Below are 22,711 nucleotides of genomic sequence, written 5' to 3'. Positions count from 1 at the left end.
AAAGAGGACTGTTCACAACAGGAGATGAGATGAATCTCCAGTTACACCTTTGATGGATGATGGAAGGCAGAGTGTACTATGTGATAGATGGTAAAGGCAACATGTATTTGTATGTGTGTAGTTTTTTAAAAATCAAGCATCTCTGCATGTAAGTGTGTGTGTGTGTATCTGCTCCCTAAAGTCTAGTTTTGAAAATACATTGTATTTTTAAAAATTTTTAGGCCTGAAGTGAACTTAAAGAAATATACAGGTTGTCTCAAAGAGATTGAAATTTCAAGAACACCGTATAATATATTGAGCAGTCCTGATTTTGTTGGCCTAACCAAGGGATGCACACTGGAGGTTAGTCTGACTTCTATGTACTTTAGTCTTAATGGGCATAAATGTTTTCTGGTTTCTGATTTTATGACATAACATATTAATCATATAAGGCATATCCATACACACAGACAGGGATCTAATCTGAACGTCAGAACTGTTATATGTTGACATAAACAAAGACAGAATTAGGCATTGACAATATTGCAAAAACCTTTAAAAAAATTTCTGCATATAAAATCCAAAATTTAAAGCAAACAGTGTAACAGAACTGCTGATTATAAAATCATTCACTACAGAAAATCCTGAAGGACTTTGAAAGCAACAGTATATATTCAGGGTAACTGAAATGAAGTCAGCTTTAGGATAGAAACCGTCTTTACAGAGCATTTACTATTATGAGCTACCACTGAACTGGTAGGCACATTTCTTACTGATAACTAAGAATGATTGTGCAAAAGTGGTGTGATTATTTTAACTTTAAATGCTACTCAAATCTATTTATTTTCAATTGGTGCAGCTTCTAATTAACAGGCTTTCAATGCATATAAAACTCAAGGAACTTGATCCTAAGCTTCGGAGAAATATAGTAATTTTCCATGTAAAAGAAGAGTCATCATATATCAAAAAATATTTCCAGTGACACCTGTCTCCCAGTGAATAGTTTGTACTTCTTTACTGGAAATGTCTGGTACATAAGATAGTTTTGCAAATTAATGCATGTTCTGGAGTTTCATATCAGATAACAGTACGGTAAATCCAAATGAGTTGTAGTTTACCTGATACTCTCCAAACATTTATCTCCAAAACATTGAAAATATCCTTTGAACACTAACTGGAACTTGGCCAGGCCAAAATAAAGGTGAGTTTTTATTTGCTGTTTTTATTACTTCTACTTCTGGCCTTCATCAGAGCAAGACAAACAGAACAACAGGACTTTCAGGCAGGATATTAGACTAGGTGGGGATGGGATGGCCATTTTTAAGTTTTCAGGTTTGTGATAAAGCTAAATGGAAAATAACCAGGTTGCTCACATTCTTTTAAATCTTATGAATTTGGGTTTAGTTAAAATTTTCTTCAGAAGTTCAGATTTGTTTTCATTTAGGAAAGGATAGTTGTGTTCATTTTCTTCTGTTGCTATGAATCTTAGAAAGAACTTCATTTTTCAACTTATAATATAACTTCAGGTTTCAGAGTGAGAAATCTAATTGGATTAAGCATTTTGTTGGGGAATTAAATAAAATACTCTAATTTTACAAAAGCAGATATGTAGGTTAATAAAATAAGGTAAAAGAAAAAGGCTGCAGATACACCTGGTTATTTAAATGCCCTGGAATTTCAGAAAAAGGCAAACATAAAAATTATTGTATCTGGCACAATCTATTAACTCTATGTATGAAAACTCTTTTACTTTACTGAAAAAATGATGAGTTATTTTAGAAAAAGTCATTGTTTCTATAGACTGTTCTCTACACCCCAGTTGGAATAATGCAAGAATTAACAGTGTTTATAGAAAATCTTCAAGAGAACACATTGATTTATTATTTGATGACATACTCTATAAATTGACTTACTATCTACCAGTGTGCAAACGATTGGGCCATAAGCAATGAGTTCTTCATTTATGAGCCTGGCTCATCAAGAAAGCAGTAGTGCTTAGTAGATGATGAAGCAATTATGACTGATAAATGGAAAATATTTTCTGTCCAAGTTTGACAAATAATAGAATTGAGTTCCTGTTTGTATTGACTGTTGCTATCTATTGTATTGATTTAAAAGCAAAATCCCACTGTATTAACTCAAGGGAAAATATTCATGTAAAAACCTCTTAGCAGTTATTTTTAATCCAAGAGGATATACTGAAATAAGACTGGAACTTTGTATTCCTGTAAGACAGAATTCCAGAAATGTTCTAATGAAGCCAGGTGTAAACAGATATGTTAATGTTTGTACAACACATTGAAAAATAAATTGCTTAATTATTATTTTGTATCTTCTCACACTAGTTACATTTACATAGTTTATTACATTAGTTAATTAAGCTTTCTGTTGTTCATAGGCTGCTTTAGTCCTTCTAATGCACTTTCCTATCCTCTTCTTCCTACAGAACATTTATACGGTTAGCTTCCCCAAACCAGGTTTCGTGGAACTGCAGCCTGTCTCTTTTGACATGGGGACAGAAATCAACCTCTCTTTCAGCACCAGGAATGAGTCTGGAATCATCTTGTTTGGCACAGGTGGAATAACTGTCCCCCCCAGGAGAAAGCGCAGATACACTGGAAGGACAGCCACCCCCGTGAGGAGAAAGCGCAGACAGACTGGGCAGGTACAAGGAACCTAGGCAAAGAGAAAGAAAACCCATGGTTTCTGCCAAGCTTTTTCCACTCAGTTTGTTTCAAGACACTGTCAGATGTTCATCCCTAAGTTAAAATTCAGTGCTTGGGAATAAATTATTTCTAACATTTTCCTTTGTCTGAAGGAAAATATGATAGAAGCTCAGATTTTTTTTGTATTGAAGTAACTGTTTCTCTTAAATATATATGTTAACACATCTACTGTTTACTGTTAAACAACAGCTGATCTGTTTTTTATCATATAAATGCTCCCATTTCATTTTTTGTTTCTTAATCAGACCTAAATAGTGGAGAATACTGCTCTTTGCTCCTTCTGAGGACTACTTGCATACTTTTAATGCTTGGACATGCAAATTTAATTCAGTCCTTTGTTATTCTAATTCAGGTATCTGAGACATCTCTCATTCCTGTTCATGCAGACATGAATGAGGACCATTCTGTTTTCCAAAAGACAACAAAAGCTGCAAAAATCCGTGCCGGATAAGCCCCTAGATGTTTGAGATCATTGCTGTGGAATTCATGATTTAATAGTGCTCCAGCCTCTCCTTTTCTCCCTTAAAATAAAAATCTGCAGTATAAATCCTTTCTGAAGGAGAGGACAGAGTCAATGTATTTAGCTAAACTACCTACAGACTCCAAGTGACTAATTGATAGAAGTGTGATTGCTGTTAGAAATTATTCCAGTCCTGATTAATTAAAAACCTCATAAATAGACATGTTACAGCAAAGATAAACACAGTATTTTGCTGCTTTCTTTTCTCAGCACTTTTGGGAAATGATATTTCATTACTCTCCTTCACACCTGTTTTGAAACAGAGCTCTCAGTGGCACGAAGAAACACACTCCAGAGGCAACACATTTTAATGGCTCATCCACATGACATTAACTTTGGGGTAGGGGCTCCTTTACCATTACCAGCTCTTCAGGTCACAGAAGTGAGCATGATGCCTATTGCTATAGTAACTGCAGGTTAGATCCTGAAACCCGCTACAACATATTGGTTGCTAGAGTAGCTACTGGCATGATTTTGCCAGGCCTCCAAACACAAAATTCACGGAGATCAGTGCTATTTAGGACTTGATAAGATTAAGACCAAGCCTTGTACCAGCAAGAATCAGAGGAATTTTAGGTTAACAGTCTCCTTTTTTCACTGCAAGTGCATATACAGAGAGTCAGATATTTTAATGAGGACTTCCAGTATGACCTCATTTTACTGATTCCTCAGTGTAAAAATACAAGAGAATCTGAATGTAGCAGCAGCAGCAGAACTGAAATTTTGACTGTGGTGAGCAAATTAAATACCTTTGTGCATACAGGTATGTGCAGTCTTGTGCCAATTTTGTTCACAAGTGTGGATCAATAAAAACAGAAGGGATAGTCTCATACATGTCAAAGTAATTCATTTCCAAAGTGATCATTTTGATTTTGAGGTATGAATTCACATTGGAGATGGAGGTGTCATAGGTACTATGAAGGTTTGGACACACACTTGGGATACAAACCACCTGGATATGACTCTCCACTTTATCTTATTCAGACTCAAGTTATAAGCTGAAGTCCCTGCTCTCTCAGTTTGGACCTCTAGTCACTGATGTAGCAGATATTCCCAATCCCACCCATTAAGGCTGTGCTGTGGGACATAATACCCATTTAAGTGTGCACTGAGTCCAGGAGCCTGTCCTGCTCTTCCCTGGTGAGTGACTAAAAAGCCATTCTTTTTCACTCCTGCCTTTACAGGATGGACAGAGTTGGGTATCTAGGACTGCCATGGATAAACCAAGTGTCCCAATCCCCAACCTACAGGATAAACACCTGCATTCAGCTCCCCTCCAATTGCCTTATGACCCCCAGTCCTAGGTTTCTACATTTCCTTTATTTTTATCAGGAGTTTTCAGAGACAAAATAATGAATTCGATCCAACAAAAAAAAATATTTAATTCGATCCCAGAACTGAAAAAATTTCTGGTTACGGATCATAGGCTTGACTTCTTTCATTAAGCATCAAAAGTAACAGAAAAAGTTTTAGATGCATTCTCGCATTAAAGTCTCTACTCATTTATAGCACTAAATCTAAAATAATGCCTTTAATTTCAGGGATGTTATTTTTAATTCCTACCGGTGCACACTGGCAGAATTTGACATATTATCCTCAATGGCTTTAAGTGAAGTTTCAGCAGATTACACTTCTGAAGTTGGAAAGTGTCTCGATCTGAGCCTGCATTAAGGTTTTCTTCTCAAATCAGAAACAGGTTTAAGAAAATAAAATAGATATACTAATGTAAAACTAAGCCAAATGGTTTATTTTCAAATGTAGCTTACCTTTTAATGATATATACATTGCAGGCTTACTATGCCATGTTCCTGAATAGAGGACGACTAGAGGTGCACATCTCCACTGGAATACGGGATCCTCACAGAATCACCATCAGACCAGAAGCGGGCGAGTTTCACGACGGCAGAGCACACTCCATCCGAATCGAACGCACTACAGGGTAACAAACAGATACCTAAGAGTGCTACAGAGCACACAGCACAGTTAATTTGGCAAAACTAATGCACAGATTAGCAATCCGTTCAAATGCTTCTGTGAGGCAAAGAATATCAGGGTCATTACTTCCGTATCCAAAAATTTTTGGAAGCCTGTTTCAGACAGTGCTTATTATTCTGTAGAGCAAGGTTTATGTGCTTTACACAGGTTATCAGCCTGTTTCTCCAAAGATCTGCATTTGCCTGAACAGCCATCTTCAACCTTTTGGCACTTGGCAAATATATTTTAGTAGTATAATCTGTGGATAAGAAATAGTGCTGAGGTGGGGTAAGCCACCTTTTCAAGACATGTGGAGAAAGACCATTTTCAAAGTAAATAAATAGCAACAGCACAGCAGCATGTAATCTTTTTGAGATACCGTGAGCCAGTTTATATAAATGGGGTCACAGTGGTGCCCAGCTGAATATGCTAAAACAATGATGGCGCATAGTTCCAGATAAATGGTAACATTTCTTATTGCTGGAAAGCCATTGCAGACCTTTTCAGAACATGTTCCTTTAAAAGAAATTTCATTTATTTAACTTCCTTTACACTTTCTCAGCCCTTATAAAAAAGCCTAGACCTATTACTGCTTCACCATTCAGGAAATGATTAGAAACAGCAAATATGTTACACTGTAGAGTGTAGGACTCAGGCAGTCAGTATTATTTATGGCCTGAAATAACTGTTGTTCTGAACAGGATCAAAGCCTTGTTGCAGATATTTGCCCTGCAAACATTCTCTGGATTAGTGCACTATGAACAATGGGGTTCTTCTGTTTTGTTTTGCTAAAAAAATATAAAGAAGAAGAATCGGAAATAAGCAGTGACATGCAGCAGATTATAAAAGGTGGTAGATTTAACTGAACAGGCTTAGCCAATCCAGGTGAACACTAGGTTCGCTCTGGCCGCTGCTGCAAACCGCGGTTAAGACTGCTGTGATCATTCTGACCTGCACTTTACGGTTTTGCACCTTGACCCCCTCAGCAAGGGTAGGTTTAATACTAATACATTTCTGCAACTTATTACTGAGCAGTGAGATGTTAAGCTGCACTGTCTGGCTGGCAATTTAACCCTCTTTTTTCCCCCTCAACACCACAGCTCTCCTGAGCCCTCCTGGCAGCCTCCTTGAGCAACAATTCCCTGGTGTCCAGTCACTGGGTGCCCTTCTTCCTCTTTATAGCCTGCTTTGCTTTACTTTGTCTTTTGTCAGTATATTTTTCTGACTGATTTACTTTTCTGTATCATTAAAAAATGTAAATAATGTCTTTGGGCAGTATTCTCCGCAGCTTTAATGTCCAGTTGGAGGCTAACTGTAAATTCTTTGGGAGAAAAAAATTATTTTGGAATGAGATGAGTGCATTAGGTGAAACATTGTGTGCCTCTGTGACAGAACACAGTTATGCAATAATGATGACGGTAAGAAGCTTTAAACAACAAAGAAAATTATTGTATGCAGTGCTACGGCAAATACAGTAGCTTGACCTGTGATAGTACATCAAGACATAACTAGATGTTGCATCTATAATGTTTGCTTTCTCTTCTAAGGTAATTAGAGGATACTGTTGAGGACTAATGCACATCATTGTATGGTTCTACTAGGTGCCAAATGTTTACTATGGTAATGGCTAAAGATGAGATGTACTGTATATAGATAAGGGTGTTGACAAGCAGTAGCCATGAATAACGTGCGGCAGCACAGGAGATAGCTCAGTAGCTTTGACATGCAAGAACATTCAGCTTTTCTCTCACATTTGGAGTCTTGCTTCTGCCAGAGTAATATCCTTCACCATAGTTACCCCTTCCCTATTTGGTCTTTTTGTCTATTTCTTGACTTGGCTTGACCAGCTGGGAGCGTCATGCTTCAGAAGGCTGCAGGAACTACATTGTACCCTGCGCTTTACATCCTCCACAGTCAGTTCTGTGGAGGTGCTTTGTCTTTAGCTTGTAACATATGCATTACCTATGAGAGTGAATTATAGCACTGGTATCAGTATGTGGTGAACAATCAGCAATTCTCTTACTCTGTCTTCTGCCCCAGAAAAATTAACCAGAACTTTTTAAAAAATATACAGTGTGTATCTGCAGTTGATTCCTTCAGTCAAAGCAGTCTGGAGCATTTTTTGTCCCCCAGCAAGAAGATAATAACTTGTACAAACCAGGAAATAAGGAGCCAAACAAAATGTGACTCCATGCTGTTACCATCCTGCTGAGCACTATATGATTATACATAACTTCACAGTACAGCAAGCTTGACTCTTACCATGTCAGTGCTGTTGCGCTACAAACCACTTCTTTCAGTTCAACCAGAGACTGATATTATTGCCTCTTCACAGCATGGCTTTGCCAAGCCCTGTCAGAGAACTACCAAGGAAGCATAGTAGTAGCTGAAAACCTTCTAGTGGTTAATATTCATAAAATGTGTGCTGCTAATTACACAATTTGGGTTCAGTGTTATAGCTGGTCAGGAGTAAATGGGGCCTGCAAAATGATGATTTCAATACAGGCAATACTGGAATAAAAAAATATATATAATTTGCTTTTAAATCTTTTTTCATAGGATGTTTACTGTTCAAGTAGATGAAGACAAAGTCCAGACTCAGAAATTACCAACAGACCAGCCTGTGTCTGTAAAGAAGCTCTTTGTAGGGGGTACTTCTTCTCAGTTTCATACTGCACCTCTCAGAAACATACTGCCCTTCGAGGGCTGTATATGGAATCTCGTCATTAATGCCACGTAAGTCTCGCTAATGCCAACAAATGTCTGGTTAATGAAGCCTGGTTTAACTGCCTTGGCTGCAAAAAGAAACTTCATTGTCCCAGGCAATCATAGTAACAGCAAGCCTAAGAATAGGTTCTGTTTGCCTTAATATGCCCTTGCTTGTTTGCAATATGCACTCCATGTGACATGCACTTAATAAACTGTTTTACAGACAAGACAACACCTTCCTATTTAACAATAAAATTAGAGAAATTCAGCAGTGTAACATTGCAGTAAGGCTTGCCTCAGTGCTAAGTATTTATGATATATTATGATGTTTTGTTTTAAATGAGGTTGATATCCAAGAGCATCCAGATTCTGGAAATCACTGTGGGGATGAATTTGCCTTATGGAAAGTGTCTGCTGCAATAATCTGGAAGGATAACATAAGTAAAAAGAAAGGGAACAGTGAATAAACTAAAACCTCTGCAGAAAGTTCTCATCTAAATCTTTCTTTCACTTATTGAAGAATCTAGATTAGGATCTTATCAACTTGCACTCCATCCCTGGAGAGAGAGAGAAGGAGAGAGAGAGAGGGAGAGAGAGAGAGAGAGAGAGAGAGAGAGAGAGAGAGAGAGACCTCTCCAGAATGTGATTCAGTTTTCCTACAGTCTGCCAGAGGGTGTCTGTCTCTGTCTCCTACACTGACTATAGGAAGGCCACCCAATGGTGCTTATCACTCCTAATTTAAGTGTCCTATTTAAGTACCTAAAGTAGGTCAGATGAATTCCTGGCTGTTTTGCCCTGTGAAGTGGAATTACACTGAAGCATATAGCTTTTTTTTTTTTTTTTTAACGAGTGATAAAGAGGCAGAAAAACTGATGAAAGCCATTGATTTCTTTGTACGTCCTCAGCCCCATGGACTTCGCTCAGCCCGTGTCCTTTGAAAATGCGGATATTGGCCAATGTCCCTCTCTAGAACCAGAGGTTAGGCCACCCGAGGAAGAAGGTAAACCAATCCACACAACAGTCCTGATCCAGCCTGAACCCAATGCTTATGGGGAGAAAGAGAGCCCAAGGACTTCTCCTCCTAGAGTCTCCCCTCCTCCTGCAACGCCATCTCTAACTTCAGCACTCGTAAGTGTAGATCACTTCTTTCAGGTAAAGTTTGAAAAATTTCTCTTGCAAGGCAAAACAGAAAAAACAGCCATCAAGAAAAGTAAAGTGGCATGTCACAAACAGAAACAGTTCAGCATAATATTATAAAGGAAACACTTTCTTGCAGGTCAGTGAAAACAGTGGATAGTGGAAAACTGGTTGATCTCATTTGCTTGGATTATCGCAAGAGTATTTTAAAGAATGATTTAGCAGAATTGCCTTTGACTTGCATGCTTAGCCCTGCATCCTCACCCTTCAGGATATAAGGCAACCACTATCTGATCGGGATTGGAAAGGAAATTTTTCTATGGGAGATCCACGTCATTACAATGTTACCTGCACTGTTTGCTACAGCATGTGGCAACAGCCATGTCAGTGACAGGATGAGGAAACAGGTAGACAAGAGGTCCTGTTTGATATGGCAAATCCTCCACTATTATTCTATAAATTTAGTCAGGAGACTTAAGAATTTGAGAACTGAAACCCCAGTCAGTGCTGAAATGAACTCAGCAGTTGTTGCCAGAAATCTTAAATAGCTACATAGGCATGGGTCTTATACAATTAAATTGAATAAAAAACAACTTCCCTCACAAGGGCAATGGTTTTAGAAGTGGATGAAGCTCTTTCCTGTCCAGAAAAGATGTAAGCTTAGATGTCTGAATATTAAACTGAATAATATATCCCCTGCAAAATCCTCGTAGGAAAAAAAGCCTTTGTGTTTTGTTACATCTGCATACAACCCCCCGGTTTATACAGTGCAGTATGGGTGAAGTTTCCAAATACTGTGAGAGGACTGCACATTTGCCAGCTGGGGGCCTGTTTACACTACCGTGCTTTGACCACCTCTGAACTTCCTTCCGAGGCGGCCAGGTCTCTCCCCACCTCAAGAGGAACAGCAATCAGCTTCCTTGCTTGGGCACTTTTGCTGCTTGCCCTCAGTCAGGGCAGTGCGATTGCCTGAGCACCTCACCAAAATACTAAGAATTCTCTTATGTTTAAATTTCTCAAATGCATAATTAGAATATATTCTAACTTTAATAATTAAAGGCAATTTTAAGAAGTAGACAACCGGAATACTTAACTTCTCTTTTTACATATATAAAATACAAAAGAGTCAGTAATTTTGATGGTGGCTCCCAGATTGTCTTCCTCCTAAGATCTTTCAACCATTTTGGGAAGAGCTTCCACACTAGGTGAAAGTCAGGTTTAACCTTCATTCCCATTTCACACCTCTTCACTGCCACAGCTTTACAGAACAGTGATTTTCAGTGAGTCAGCTGGCTGTGAGTCTGTCTGCTAGGGACAAAAGAATCTGAATTCACTGCATCCTTCGTTACCTGACTTGTTTTTAGAATTCGCAGCTGGTTTTCCTTGAACACAGGTAGGATTTATAGCAATGTTTTCTTACAAAAAAGGGGTACAAAAATTAGGCCAAAAAACTCTACTCAGAAAAGTTACGTTTGAAGTTTATGACCAATTTACTGGCCAGGTACATATGGCATAGCTTTACCCTGCAGGGCTGAAGTCTGCACAGTGCACGTAGCTGTCTGTGTAGCTGGCAAAGGGAACCTGGGGCACAAGACGGGCAAGCTCCACCGTAGTTATCACCTAGCCCTCAGCCTCAGAGTTGCAGCTTCATGCATCATCCCTGCCATGAGCTGGGGCAGCATTTTCGAGTAATTCCCACAAGGTGGAGTAGTTGTAACATGAGGGCTCTGATGCGTGTTTCCGTTCGGAGTTAAAAATAAGGAAATTGGCAGTGCAGTAATGCTATCATACAAAGATAAGGAACCAGGCAACACCAAGGTAACGGGGTAAATCCAGTCTTAACTCTCACTGTGGTGGAAGAGCGCAGTCAGGCTATCAGATATTGTCCCTTGATCATGCGTTATCAAAAAAGAAAAAAAAGCCAGAGAGAAGTGTGCACTAAGGCTCTAAGCGCTAACTTTTAAATGGCAAAATCAAGAGAAACAGTCACTCGTTAATACCAGAAATAAGTCCTATTGTAAGTAGATGTTTTATATATCAGATATCTAGAGCCATGATAACTTGAAACAGGTGTTTAAAATAGAAATCTGAATAAAACAGCATTCTTCCACTTTCTCTCTTGGAAAATAAAAGGTTTTTTTGTATTCTGCAGACTTGAAAGTACTTCAAATAAGGCAAGCTTTTTGATATTTTTTATGTTAATCTAAATTTTCCCAAGTATTTTTCTGGAACGTTGCAACAAAATGAATAACCATGGTTTAATAATGAGGTAGCACTCACCATATGACAGTTAGCTATACAGAAACCCATTGTGGAAAGACTGTATCTGGTAAATATAAAGCAGAAAAGAATTGTTTCCACATAGAAGGCTTAAGTAAGGTATATGCTCTGTTTAAGGCCTTTTAGGACATGTTTTAGGTCTCTGTTACCCATCTGCATGGGGGAGGCTTAATCCCAAATGAAGAGACTATCTTCTACTAAGGGCAAGACAAGCTCTAGGAGTAGGGTAGTTGGGAAATACAGTGGTCACCAGTCTGCCGCTGCTGCCTGCTACAAGTGCTAAAATGTTTCTTACCAGAGACCAGTGCTTGGGTAACTGCTGCTTCTGCCTCATGTTATTTACTGCTTCTCAGGATTCGCTTGCCACTGAAATGAAGAGCGCCAGCATTACATCTGCATTTGGCTCCATGACGGTATCTTCCAACATTTTCCCACACATTCCTTAGTTGTTTTATTAACACTACTGGATGAGCTGTGGTGCTGTTATTTCAGTGGTGCTCCCTTTTTTTTCCCCTTAATAAATTGCTTGCTTTGTGATTGCTAATACAACATTGTGTGTAGAGAATGTGTGACACAGTCCACCAGCACGCTCTTCTGTTTGTCATTGCCACTGTGATACGCACATAGTTTTTAACCAGTCAAGTCCTTGACACCTGAAAAGGCTGAGATAAAGTGGCTAGTTCAAGAGTTCAGTCTTGAGGCTCTAAGGTAATATGGGAGATTATTAAACAGTTTAAATGTAGGACACCTTAAGGTCATTAAAGAAAAACAGAGCCAAGAAGCTTTAGGCTGATAATCCATGCTTAGTTCACATGCTTGTGAAGGCTGTAGAGCTGGCTGTCCTTAGCTAAAATGAAAGCAGAGACAGGCTTGTGAATAGAGCCTGGAATTTTTTTAAGAGTGCACCATTATGTTTTTTTTTTTTCTTTTGCCAACATTTCCACATCATCCCAGTGTGTGTTCAGTATTATTGATCAGTATTTATCAGCAAATCATTAGCGTGTGCTTGCTGTGATTCCAACCATCACTGGTCTGCCTGGCACTTTCCCCCATGCCTTGCCCTTACAGTCCCCCAGCTGGCATGAAAAAACACTACAGTGTTTGCTGATGCTGGGGGCAGCTAAGGCATCAGGGTCAGGCCTTTTACTAACCTAAACCAGCCTGGGAGTCAATTTAATGCCAGTGTGTATCCTCTTACCATGGAACGGTGTGCCACAAGAAAGGATGTGTTTGTGTATTTTTCATTCCTTGCTGTTGTTCCAGTACCAGCACCAGTAGTTAGTCCCGATCTCCAAATCTAAGCAAGCTGAAATGCTATTGAAGATGTTAAACTTCCAGATAAAGTTGTAAAGCTTAAAATAATTGGAAACTTTTTATTCAGCATTATGGGATAAGATTGGTTTTTTTAATCCATTTGATGATCTCTGGAAGACTACTATCACACATTCATAACTTAGTTTGGTCCTGCTGAATTTTCCCCATTTTTTCCTTACATTTTTTTCTTAGTCACATATCAATGTGTATTTGTCATAATGCATGTTCTACTCTGTCATATTCAAAAGAGAGTATTCTTTGTGGAAAACTAATTCTTTATACTGTTGTGAAGATTTGTGATGTGTGAAAAAAAATATGACACTACTGAAAAACTGAGTGAGAGGCAAAAAGAAATTTCCTCTTTGCAGTTGAAATCTCAGTGCCTGATGATTCACTCATGACATTTTCAAAATGTTTCACAGAAAGAGCTCTTTGTAAGCAAAGCGCCGCACCTTGTGCTTTGCAGGTCCCTGCTGAGTCAGGGCTCAAATAAGAGACTGTCACCAATCCAAAACTGTATCAGCCACAGTCCTTTAAAAACAAGCTCGCAGCTATCAAAGTTTGGCTTTTTTCTGTGGTATTCTTGTCCTGATATTGTGCTGTGTTAGATCCTTTGAGCAGTTTCTTCAAAGTATTCTCAATGGGAGAAATTGAGAGGCAAAAGCTAGGTATGAATAGAAGCTGGTAATTACCATGGTCTCTTATGGCCCCTGGCATCCACATATAAAAGAGTTTTAGTGCCAGACATTAAAGGACATGGTCAAATTAAAGAGAGAAAATTATACTGGACAGAAGATGTTTTACCTTCCATTGTTTTTAAAGTATCACTTTAAGATTAATATAAATGAAACATCAGAGAGAGGGACGACTTTATTTCCCCAGCAGGTAACATTTACGCATTAGACAGCTCAAGGGGTTTAACAGTTGTTTCTTCTATAAATCAATTAGTCGGCTTCCCCTATTGTTTGTGGGGGCCTTCCTACAGTAACAGAGGCAACCACAGCACTTTGAACAAAGAATACAATTGTAAAACTATATGAAGTAGAACAGAGGACTCATTGACAGGTGCTGGAAGTGAAACTACTTTTAACTCATTATTTTTCAGTTGACTAGATTTCAAGTCAGCAGAATAGCATCCCTTTAAAATTTAAGTCTTGCTTCATTTCTGTTAGAGGGCATCCTAATGCGTAAAACTCAGAGTTATGTGAGCTAAGAGTAAACTAAGCTGCCTGGAAATCACTTAGGAATCTTGTAAACATCCACTGATGGCATGAAAGCAGCACTCTTCATATATTACTTGTACTTGCTTTTACAACCAGCTTTATGAGCTCTGCTTTTAAACTGAATTCCTGTTATACTGGTTTGTAACTTTAGCTAATGTGGTGAGACATCAACACACTGAAAAGTTGCAGGGCGAGTGTCTGTAATAGGTAGAATATTCAATTCCTCAGCAGTTGAAAGACTTCCAGCGTGTGCCTAGCTGAGATACAGAATATGAAGTTTGTATGATCAGTGTATATTTTGCAGGATTCTTGTGCTGCTGACACAGAACCAGCCATTTTGGAAGGTGGCAAGCAATTTGGTCTTTCAAGGAACAGCCACATTGCAGTTGCATTTGATGACACCAAAGTGAAAAACAGGTATATCATTTATTTCAATAGTAAGTTTTGGTGGAATAATGTCAGATAAAATGCCCTTTCCTTAAATATTCTCAAAAGCTTTGCCCCCAAATTATGGGCCTAATCTGAAGATCATGTCCTGTGTCTAATTCATGTCATTAAGTGAACATCAATAGCATTTAGGCATGAAATCTAGGCAAGTCCACCTCAGTAGCTCTCGCAAACACAGTTTACCTCTTTGTTTGCAAAGGCTCAGATACATACAAATCCCAGTCTGACTTACTTAAAGAAAAACAAATGGAAGAATGTGTAACCAGTTCATACAGCTGAGTTAATACAACTGAGCTGCTTTTTAGAAGGAAGTTTCTTGGTTCAGTAACTAGATAACTTCATGTAATAAGCAAACTTTCTTCCTCTTTATTCTGATAGTTAAAATCAAACTTGAAGAATTACCAGGAAGAATGACAATTGTCCTCCTAAAGTATAACTATATATACATACACACATAGACATGCAAAGGAATTCCAAGAGCTGCTTCTAAAATTATAGCTGTTTCCAACGGCTTTGTGAAGCAATAACTTGTTAATTGTTCATTTTTGCTGTGAACGCACATGATCATTAACAAATGTGCCATATCACACCAGTGAATATTTTTGCAGCCTTACTAATTTACAAGTCCATCATCTTCCCACTTATTTTACCTACGAAATTGCCATACTGCATATTTTCATTTATATTCGTTTTAGAAAAGTAGGAAAATCATCAAAATAAATATATAATCCCACAGTCCTTGCATGTTTTATTTTCAAATAAGAGTCAAGGCCTGACTGTTCTCATGAAATGATTTTTTGTGTTTATGTTATCAACTACTTTCAGGAGCTTACTTGGTAGCTCAACTTGGGCTATGCTTCTGATCTGCTGCCACAATAACCTTAGCATCCACATAATCTGAATCACATTCTGGGTTCTCCGATGTAAGAAAAACAGACCTACAAATGCAATAAATGCATCCCATGTGGGGAGGGGCATCACCCTCACTGTCAGCTGTTCTGCACTTGCCGGTGCTTATATGGGGTTGGCAGCTTCTGAAGGCTTGTCTGTAGGGGAGGGTTTTGATGTTACAGTTCTGTAAGAGGAGCCAGTGATCTTCACAAGACAGCAGCTCTCCTCAGACACATTCCCATTTTCTATTGGGAGAAATCAGAACAAGAGTGTTTAATATCCTTACTGTAAAGTCTTCGCTGTCCATCTTTAAAAGTTTTGTAACCTGTCTTCAGGCAATACAACTCATTAGAAACTCAACATTTGCCAACTGTCACTACAGCTTTCTCCTCTTTGTAAGCATATGTGTGTGGATGACTGATAACGCCACTGGAGTTTTACAAATGCTGGGGTTTTTTGAGGTAGCAACTACAGCTGCAGTTGAGAATTATATCTAGAAATTCCATGCAGAAGTTGCACTTTTATATCTCCACAGTCAAGGGACTAATGAACACTTACATATTGGGGATCAGATATGTGTGAAATGCAATTTGCACATATCCAAATTATTTTTCTTAAACTTTGATAGACAAGTAAATTGGGCCACTAACTGTTATGTTAAGTTTTGTTAAAGGAATATGAAAAGGTAAAGCAGATAAATTTGTCTACATCTGACTCTGAATATCTTTTCCTTTGTTTTTGTCATCTTGTTTGTTTGATTTTCAGACTTACAATTGAATTTGAAGTCCGAACAATGGCTGATTCTGGCTTGCTCTTTTATATGGCCCGCATCAACCATGCTGATTTTGCTGCTGTTCAGATAAAGAATGGACTGCCTTACTTCACATATGATCTGGGCAGTGGAGACACCAACACAATGATACCCAACAAAATAAATGATGGCCAGTGGCACAAGGTATAATAGTCTATAATGCTAAATTACTCGCTGTAATGCTAAGAGAGATCTTTGTCTTGCTTTAAGATATTTGCAAGATGTAGTCTATACAAGCTAAACTTTTAACTAGGCACTTCGGTAGTCTGCAAAATTTGTGCTTTCAGATGCAGTGTTAAGTATATATTTTATACAGTACGTATTCTGCTAACAAAAAAGTTAGTGCTGGTCTTTGAAATATGTCCTTCAGGAAACATATATTTCTAGACGTATTTAGAATATGCCCCATGTGTAGTAAGGATCTGCAGAAAATGTTCCTTCTTGCCTAATATGACTCAGGTGAGCAACACCTCATCATGACTGGATACATAATCAGAAGAGTGTTAATTATGTTACTGTTCAGTTATAAAGCTAAGAACACAGAAAAAAATAATATTTAAGTAAATTTTCCCTGCATTATTAATTAAGTTCATTAGGGAATGAATAGGATATTCATAGATGTATTTGGCAGCGTCTTATGTGGCTTTATGAGAAAAAGCATTTATCAATATATAGAATGCCAGTGGCTTTTGGATGATAAGAGAAGAAATAATATCACAACCATGAAATATAGCATTTATTGGGCCAAGGGCAACAGATACACAGTATATTCATTAAGCACAATAAAAGCCCAAAGGTACCAATAATGAGAGAGAAGAAAAGAAAATGGATAACTATGTATTCAAGTTGTATGCTCTAAGAGGCATTAGATTTTAGACAGATGTTTGGATAGTCACCATCCACATCCCTGTCATCAAATGAGAAAAACTCTACTTGCATTTTCTATTATGCTTGAATCACTCTCATCACCCTCTTTGCAGACATCCTTAGTCCCTCTCTGCTTCACTTCCACCCTGTTCCATGGAAATTTTATTTTTATTGGATTTTTATTCAGAAACTTTTTGATGGTAACAGATTTCTAAATCAAGCTATTTCATCAGGGGAATAAAAAAATTTGTACTCATTATTTATCTGTTTAACATAATGCCTAGGAGCACTGACAGTGGACCAGGGCCCCTTTTTGCTAGACCCTCTACAGGTACAGAACAAAGATATGTTTTGCTCTTTTAGTCCAGTTTTCTTTATATTTGAAGAGCACTAACTGGAGCATATATTTCTTAACACAAGACTATGCTCTTTGAGCATGCAGCCTGGCAGTCTGTGAGAGATGGAGCCTTGCTAGAGATCCCGTTTTTGTAGGAGAGAATGGAGACAAATTGAGAAAGGCATAGTTCCCAAAAAGCACAAGAAAAATCCATTTTGGGATGGGGAAAAAAAAGACAACCTTTTCTAATAAAAGGCAACAGGTTTTGTTTTTAAGAAAGCAGGGGCTTTTCCTTAAAATAATCCTTTTAAGGAGAACTTTTTCTCCATTTGAAGTGGCTTAGGTAGAAATGTATCCATCAGGCCTGTAGAAGCTACAGCACTGGTAAAGCTTTCCTGCCAGGCTTCACTGCTGTGCCACACCATGCTGCTGGGCTTCATCACAGCTCTTCTCTCTTTAAGTCCTGTGTAAGTGTCCATTCCCAATTCCTTTCTCACTCACCAAATACCTCCTTCTGCCCAGGTTAACTGTCCATCTCGAATTTACAGTTGTGTATAAACACCAACTTCAGTTCCTTGCCTCCAAACTACCCCGTCAATATTCAGTAACTCCTGTTTCATGACAGATGTGCTGCTACATTGAAAGAAGAGCAGCCATGTTAAAGAAAAGCCAAATAAAATGCTGTTTCTCTCTTTCTGCTACTTTGATGAGCTAACTACTATGCTGTTTTAAAATTTGCTAGTATGCATGTTGTATTTTATATTTAATCCTTTTTATATACAGACCATTACTATATTGATCTGTAGAGATTTCAGTGAAACTCTTTGGAGAGAAATTGGCCTACAGTTGTTAAGAGGTAGAATTTCATCAACTTTTCAGCAATCACACTTCCTCTGTGTGCTTCACAGCCCATTTGTCTGAACAGAAGCCTTACGAATACAGTTGGTAATATATTTATTCTAGCCTGAACTATGATCTGAGGCACGTCCAAACTAGTGGAATCATAAACTCAGTATCGTCTGTAAACATGTGCTGTAATAAAGCTTTGTAACAGGTACCATTAACATTCAGGATTTACTATTCCTAGTACTTAAAATTATTATCTGAGTCTAGAAAAAACAAAGTTGTAGCATGCCTATGATAGTAATAACTGTGCTGTCAAAAGGAACCCCTAATCCTCTTAGTAACTCTAATAAATAATAGTCAGGATGCCTCCTGACATAGATCTAATTAAAAGGCAGTCATATGTTTGCACAGAAGCTTGCACAGGAGAGTTCTGTTCCAGAAACATTATCCATAGCTGCTACCACACCGCTACTGCTGATTGCTCCTACTACTTTCTCCTTTGTTGTTGCATAGTTTGGACTGTAAGGCTAGTCACAATCATCTGAAAACACTTTGTTATCAGAAAACTGTCTGTATTACATTTGTGTTTCTTTTTAGATAAAAATATTTCGAACCAAGCAAGAAGGAAACCTTATAGTAGATGGTGTTTCAAACAGGACTGTTAGTCCCAAGAAGGCTGATATATTAGACGTTGTAGGAATGCTGTATGTTGGAGGACTGCCAGTTAACTACACAACTAGAAGAATCGGTCCGGTAAGTTTAATTAAGCTATCCCACACTGCTTAAGTATGTCTGGATCAGTACCACTGTCTTTCCAGTTCTGGTTTGTTTCACCTGCCCCACCCCTCCCCACCCAAATACTCAAGCATACTGATAAAATGCAGCTTACTGAAGGTATACAAAATTCCTTCAGTATATGCATCTGACTCGGAGCCCAGTAAAAAGAACTGGAAATAGTAAACAGTTACTGTTATGGAAAAGTGGAAAGATCCATACACTTGTATGCACTGCAGTCCCTGCACAACTAGAAAGGATAAGGTCCTAAATTCTACTTGCCTTTTCTCTGGGCTGTAATTCACCTAGCAATAAGTGGTAAGGAACTGTGAACTTTCCTAAAAGAAACAGGAGAAGCCAAAATTATGCTGGACAAAGTACCCAGTAGTACTGCTGCTTACTGTAGTAATCGGCTTGTGTTGTTATTGCCAAACTAGGAGAGAATTCATTTTCAAGTAAGAACATGAAAACTGTGCTGTCCTCTTTCTAGTTCCAAATCAAATGTGTATACATGAATTTATCATTGAGTCACTTTAAATTGTTAGGCCTTCTGAATGCCAAGCTTCCATGATGACTAGAAAGATCTCTTGGCAAATGGAGATCCCCAAGAGATCAATACCTTTTTGGCCTAAACTCTGTGGGATTAAATAGGAACACTGTGTCCCCTCATCCAGGCCATTTACTGCAACAATCTAGAGAACTCCATGTCAGTCATCTCTCTTTTCTGCTGCTCCCCTCTTCCACCAAAGACATGCCAGTATCAGAAATTAGAGAAAAACTCTTCCCTGCATTACTTTTCTCTCTGGATAGAGGGTTTTTTTAAGTCAGAAAGTCAGAACCTGAGTCAACTTCATTATAGCAAACAAGTTGGGCATATTGTGCAGCATAAGAGTGGACAAAAAGATGGATTATAAGCAGCAACTATGTCTAGGCTCATTCTGCAGGGTTATACAGAATGAGTAAGGAGGAGGCAAAATTACACATCCTGGCAAGAAATCCAGACTCTCAAAGAAACTGCATGTGAGTAAATACCATTCTAGTAAGATTATTACAGAATGGCAAATACCATTCTATAGACAGGCAAGAGTCAACCAATTAGAATTGACAAAATAAATACAATAAAGGAATTCCTAGATTCTTGTTAAACAAGTCATTATAATAACTTTAGGACAGAGAACGAAAAGGAAGAGTAGCTGTTCTAAACCCGAGAGTCAGTATTCCACTAAGGAAAACTGACCAATAAGATCAGACTACTTAGCAAATTTTGGACTGTGCTGAAAGACCCAACTGAGACAAATCTACTGATTTACCAAAACAGCTCTGAGGCACTGAACACAAAGAAATATTTAACTACCCATAACAAATAAGTCCTAATACTATCAAACTATACTCTTTGAAATACAGCTGCAATTAACAAATATTAATCTAAGGAGATATAGGTGACACCAGATTCTTACCTATTGCTCCCTGCCAGAAGCAATAGAGGCAACCCCTGGAGACAAATGGCTCAGTCTGGGAGTAACAGTCCAGTTAGATTCTGACAGTCTTTTATGCTTTGGGATTTAAATGAAGCTGCAATGTCAAACATCATTCACAGAAGGTAAAAAGCAGTGCTTACCTTTCAATCATTCTCAGTAAAATATATTACATGATGTATTAATAGAATGTTCTGCTGTAGGCTGCTGTAAAGTCTCTGAAGCAAAATAAGTTGAAAGCATGTATTATCTTAGTTAGGCCTTTCTACTAAACACACATCAACCTTTTTTAGACACTAATACGTAACAGTACGTGGGCTGGCTTTCTGTTCAGTGCAGAAGAGTGTGATACCTACTTGTTTGGCTTCAGCAGATTTCACATTTTAGGCACTCGAAACTCCACTTTCTGCAAAAGATTTTATATATCATATTATCATGCTAAAGTATAACCAGTCTTGCCTTTCTGTAGGGAAAGTGAGATTTTAAAGTTAGAGCATCTTATCAGAGTTGTTTAAAATCTTGCATTTCTGTGATTTATTCTCACAGTAAAGTTAGCAAGATTCAATTTTTTGGTACCGAAACTTGTCGATTTGGAGATGTTTTTCATTTAGAAATTAGAAAAAAGGTCTATTTATGAAGAACCTGACAGAAACCATTGCTCAGACCAGAAATGAATTTATTCAGTGATATTTTAAAGTTCTCATGAGAACTTTGTATTGGTCTTTTTAAAAGCATTATGCTACACTGCCACAGTATATGCAGCTTTGATTTATTAGGAAAGTGATTTTTTTTAAGTGAAAGTTTTGGAAATTCTCACAAATCAGTAGTCAGGAATCTTAATAGAGGAGGTGGTGTGCATAGTCAAAACTTCCCTCTTCTGCAGATGCACCTTTTTCCTGCCTGCATTTGTAAGTATTTCTACACTGTATTTTGTGTGTTGTTTCTTATTTTTCCCCTGCCACATTGCTTATGAGTATGTCTTCCTTTTCTTCTTCACAGTATTTATTTATCATTTTCCTCTCCCCCCCTATTATCAGGGATAAGCATTCCTGACTAAGTCACATACCAAAGCCTTCATGTCAAGCTGAGAACCAAAATACAGCTTCTGCATACCTCAGAGAGAAAAAGGAGGGCAAGCTCAGGAGTGGTTCCCAAGGCAGGGATGCTTTCAAAGGTGCCCTGGGATGCACTCATCATGCAGCTGAGCCCCAGGGCAAGCCAGCGGTGTCAGCCTGGGCAGCCTCTCGCTCCTGCCCCAGGATTTCACTTACACCACCAGCTTAAGTACACACATGTTCATAGGCGCAGTAATGTGCTCCCAGCGCAGAAGCCAAACAAGAATTGTGGTTTGCTGTCCTGCCTGGCAGCCTCCATATGCCAAAGCACATTCCCTGCTTCTGCCAGTCTCTGTGGCCAGCAGAATAGCTATTTTGAATGTGATAAGTGGTCCTACATAAGGCTATGTGGAGGACCATGTAGAGCCAAAAACCTTTACTGTTTTTTTTATCAGGCATGTACCTACATTACCTCAGTCTTACCATGCAACATTAGGCCCACAGTAAAGTGATTAAAGCAAAACCCCCCCTAGAAAAATTACCAGCAACCCAGAGAACTATATCCAGTATCTTTGTCTACTAGCAAACCCCATAAGCTAGTCAATTAAAAAGGTAAAGTATGGGCCATTAAATTTCTGCTTTGCTGATGTAATTTGCTATGTTTCATTATGCAGTGTATTATTTTATGTCCCCTCCATTAAGCCAAATAGATGTGACTCAAATCACATCTCTGGAAAGTAATGTAATTCATCCTCAATGTGAAGGAGATTAGATTCCAATTACAATCAGATATTAAGGATTAGCCATGTAAAATTCAAGTCTTATTCAGCTCCATAAAGCCAGCAGATTTATAAGCAGAGGAAAGGTACTTTTTGATGACATAATTTAGGCCCTTCTTATGAGCACTTACACTTGCTTTGCACAGTAAAACTTTTTGTTTGAAATATTGAATGCAGGTCACCTATAGCATTGTTGGTTGCATCAGAAGTTTTAAAATGACAGAATCACCTGTTGATCTGGATAATCCAACTTCTAGCTTCAGTGTTGGAAAATGCTTTGTCACTGCACAGAAGGGAACATACTTTGATGGAACAGGCTTTGCCAAAACAGGTAATGATGAACAGCAATTTTGCTGATAAGCACAGAACAAAGAAACAAGAGATGGTATTTTCAAAAACTTTCAGTGCTACCTAACTCCTATTGACTTCAATAGAAGCAAAGTGAGACCAATAGTTTGAAAATCCTACTTATCATGTTTATTATATTGCCTAATGATAGACTATATGGCTTTCTAGCAAGGTCTGAGTACACTAAGTACAGCCACTATAAGTGTTACTTACTTATGG

The 22,711-nt window shown here is 38.2% G+C and overlaps 1 protein-coding gene across 1 annotated transcript in view; it reads left to right on the top strand.

The window, feature by feature from the left end:
* Nucleotides 1-22,711, top strand: part of LAMA2 (laminin subunit alpha 2) — a 387,138-nt gene that overhangs the window by 359,686 nt on the left and 4,741 nt on the right. The window contains exons 54-63 of the mRNA XM_067294582.1: nucleotides 222-342; nucleotides 2,426-2,644; nucleotides 5,016-5,164; nucleotides 7,759-7,935; nucleotides 8,814-9,060; nucleotides 11,679-11,738; nucleotides 14,167-14,279; nucleotides 15,966-16,155; nucleotides 18,659-18,814; nucleotides 22,322-22,475. Of these exons, the coding sequence (XP_067150683.1) occupies nucleotides 222-342; nucleotides 2,426-2,644; nucleotides 5,016-5,164; nucleotides 7,759-7,935; nucleotides 8,814-9,060; nucleotides 11,679-11,738; nucleotides 14,167-14,279; nucleotides 15,966-16,155; nucleotides 18,659-18,814; nucleotides 22,322-22,475 (1,586 nt within the window). The remainder of the gene's footprint in view (nucleotides 1-221; nucleotides 343-2,425; nucleotides 2,645-5,015; nucleotides 5,165-7,758; nucleotides 7,936-8,813; nucleotides 9,061-11,678; nucleotides 11,739-14,166; nucleotides 14,280-15,965; nucleotides 16,156-18,658; nucleotides 18,815-22,321; nucleotides 22,476-22,711) is intronic.

This window comes from Apteryx mantelli, chromosome 3 (genome assembly GCF_036417845.1).
Source record: "Apteryx mantelli isolate bAptMan1 chromosome 3, bAptMan1.hap1, whole genome shotgun sequence".
Classification (NCBI taxonomy): domain Eukaryota; kingdom Metazoa; phylum Chordata; class Aves; order Apterygiformes; family Apterygidae; genus Apteryx; species Apteryx mantelli.
This window is presented reverse-complemented; position numbering and strand designations above follow the sequence as displayed.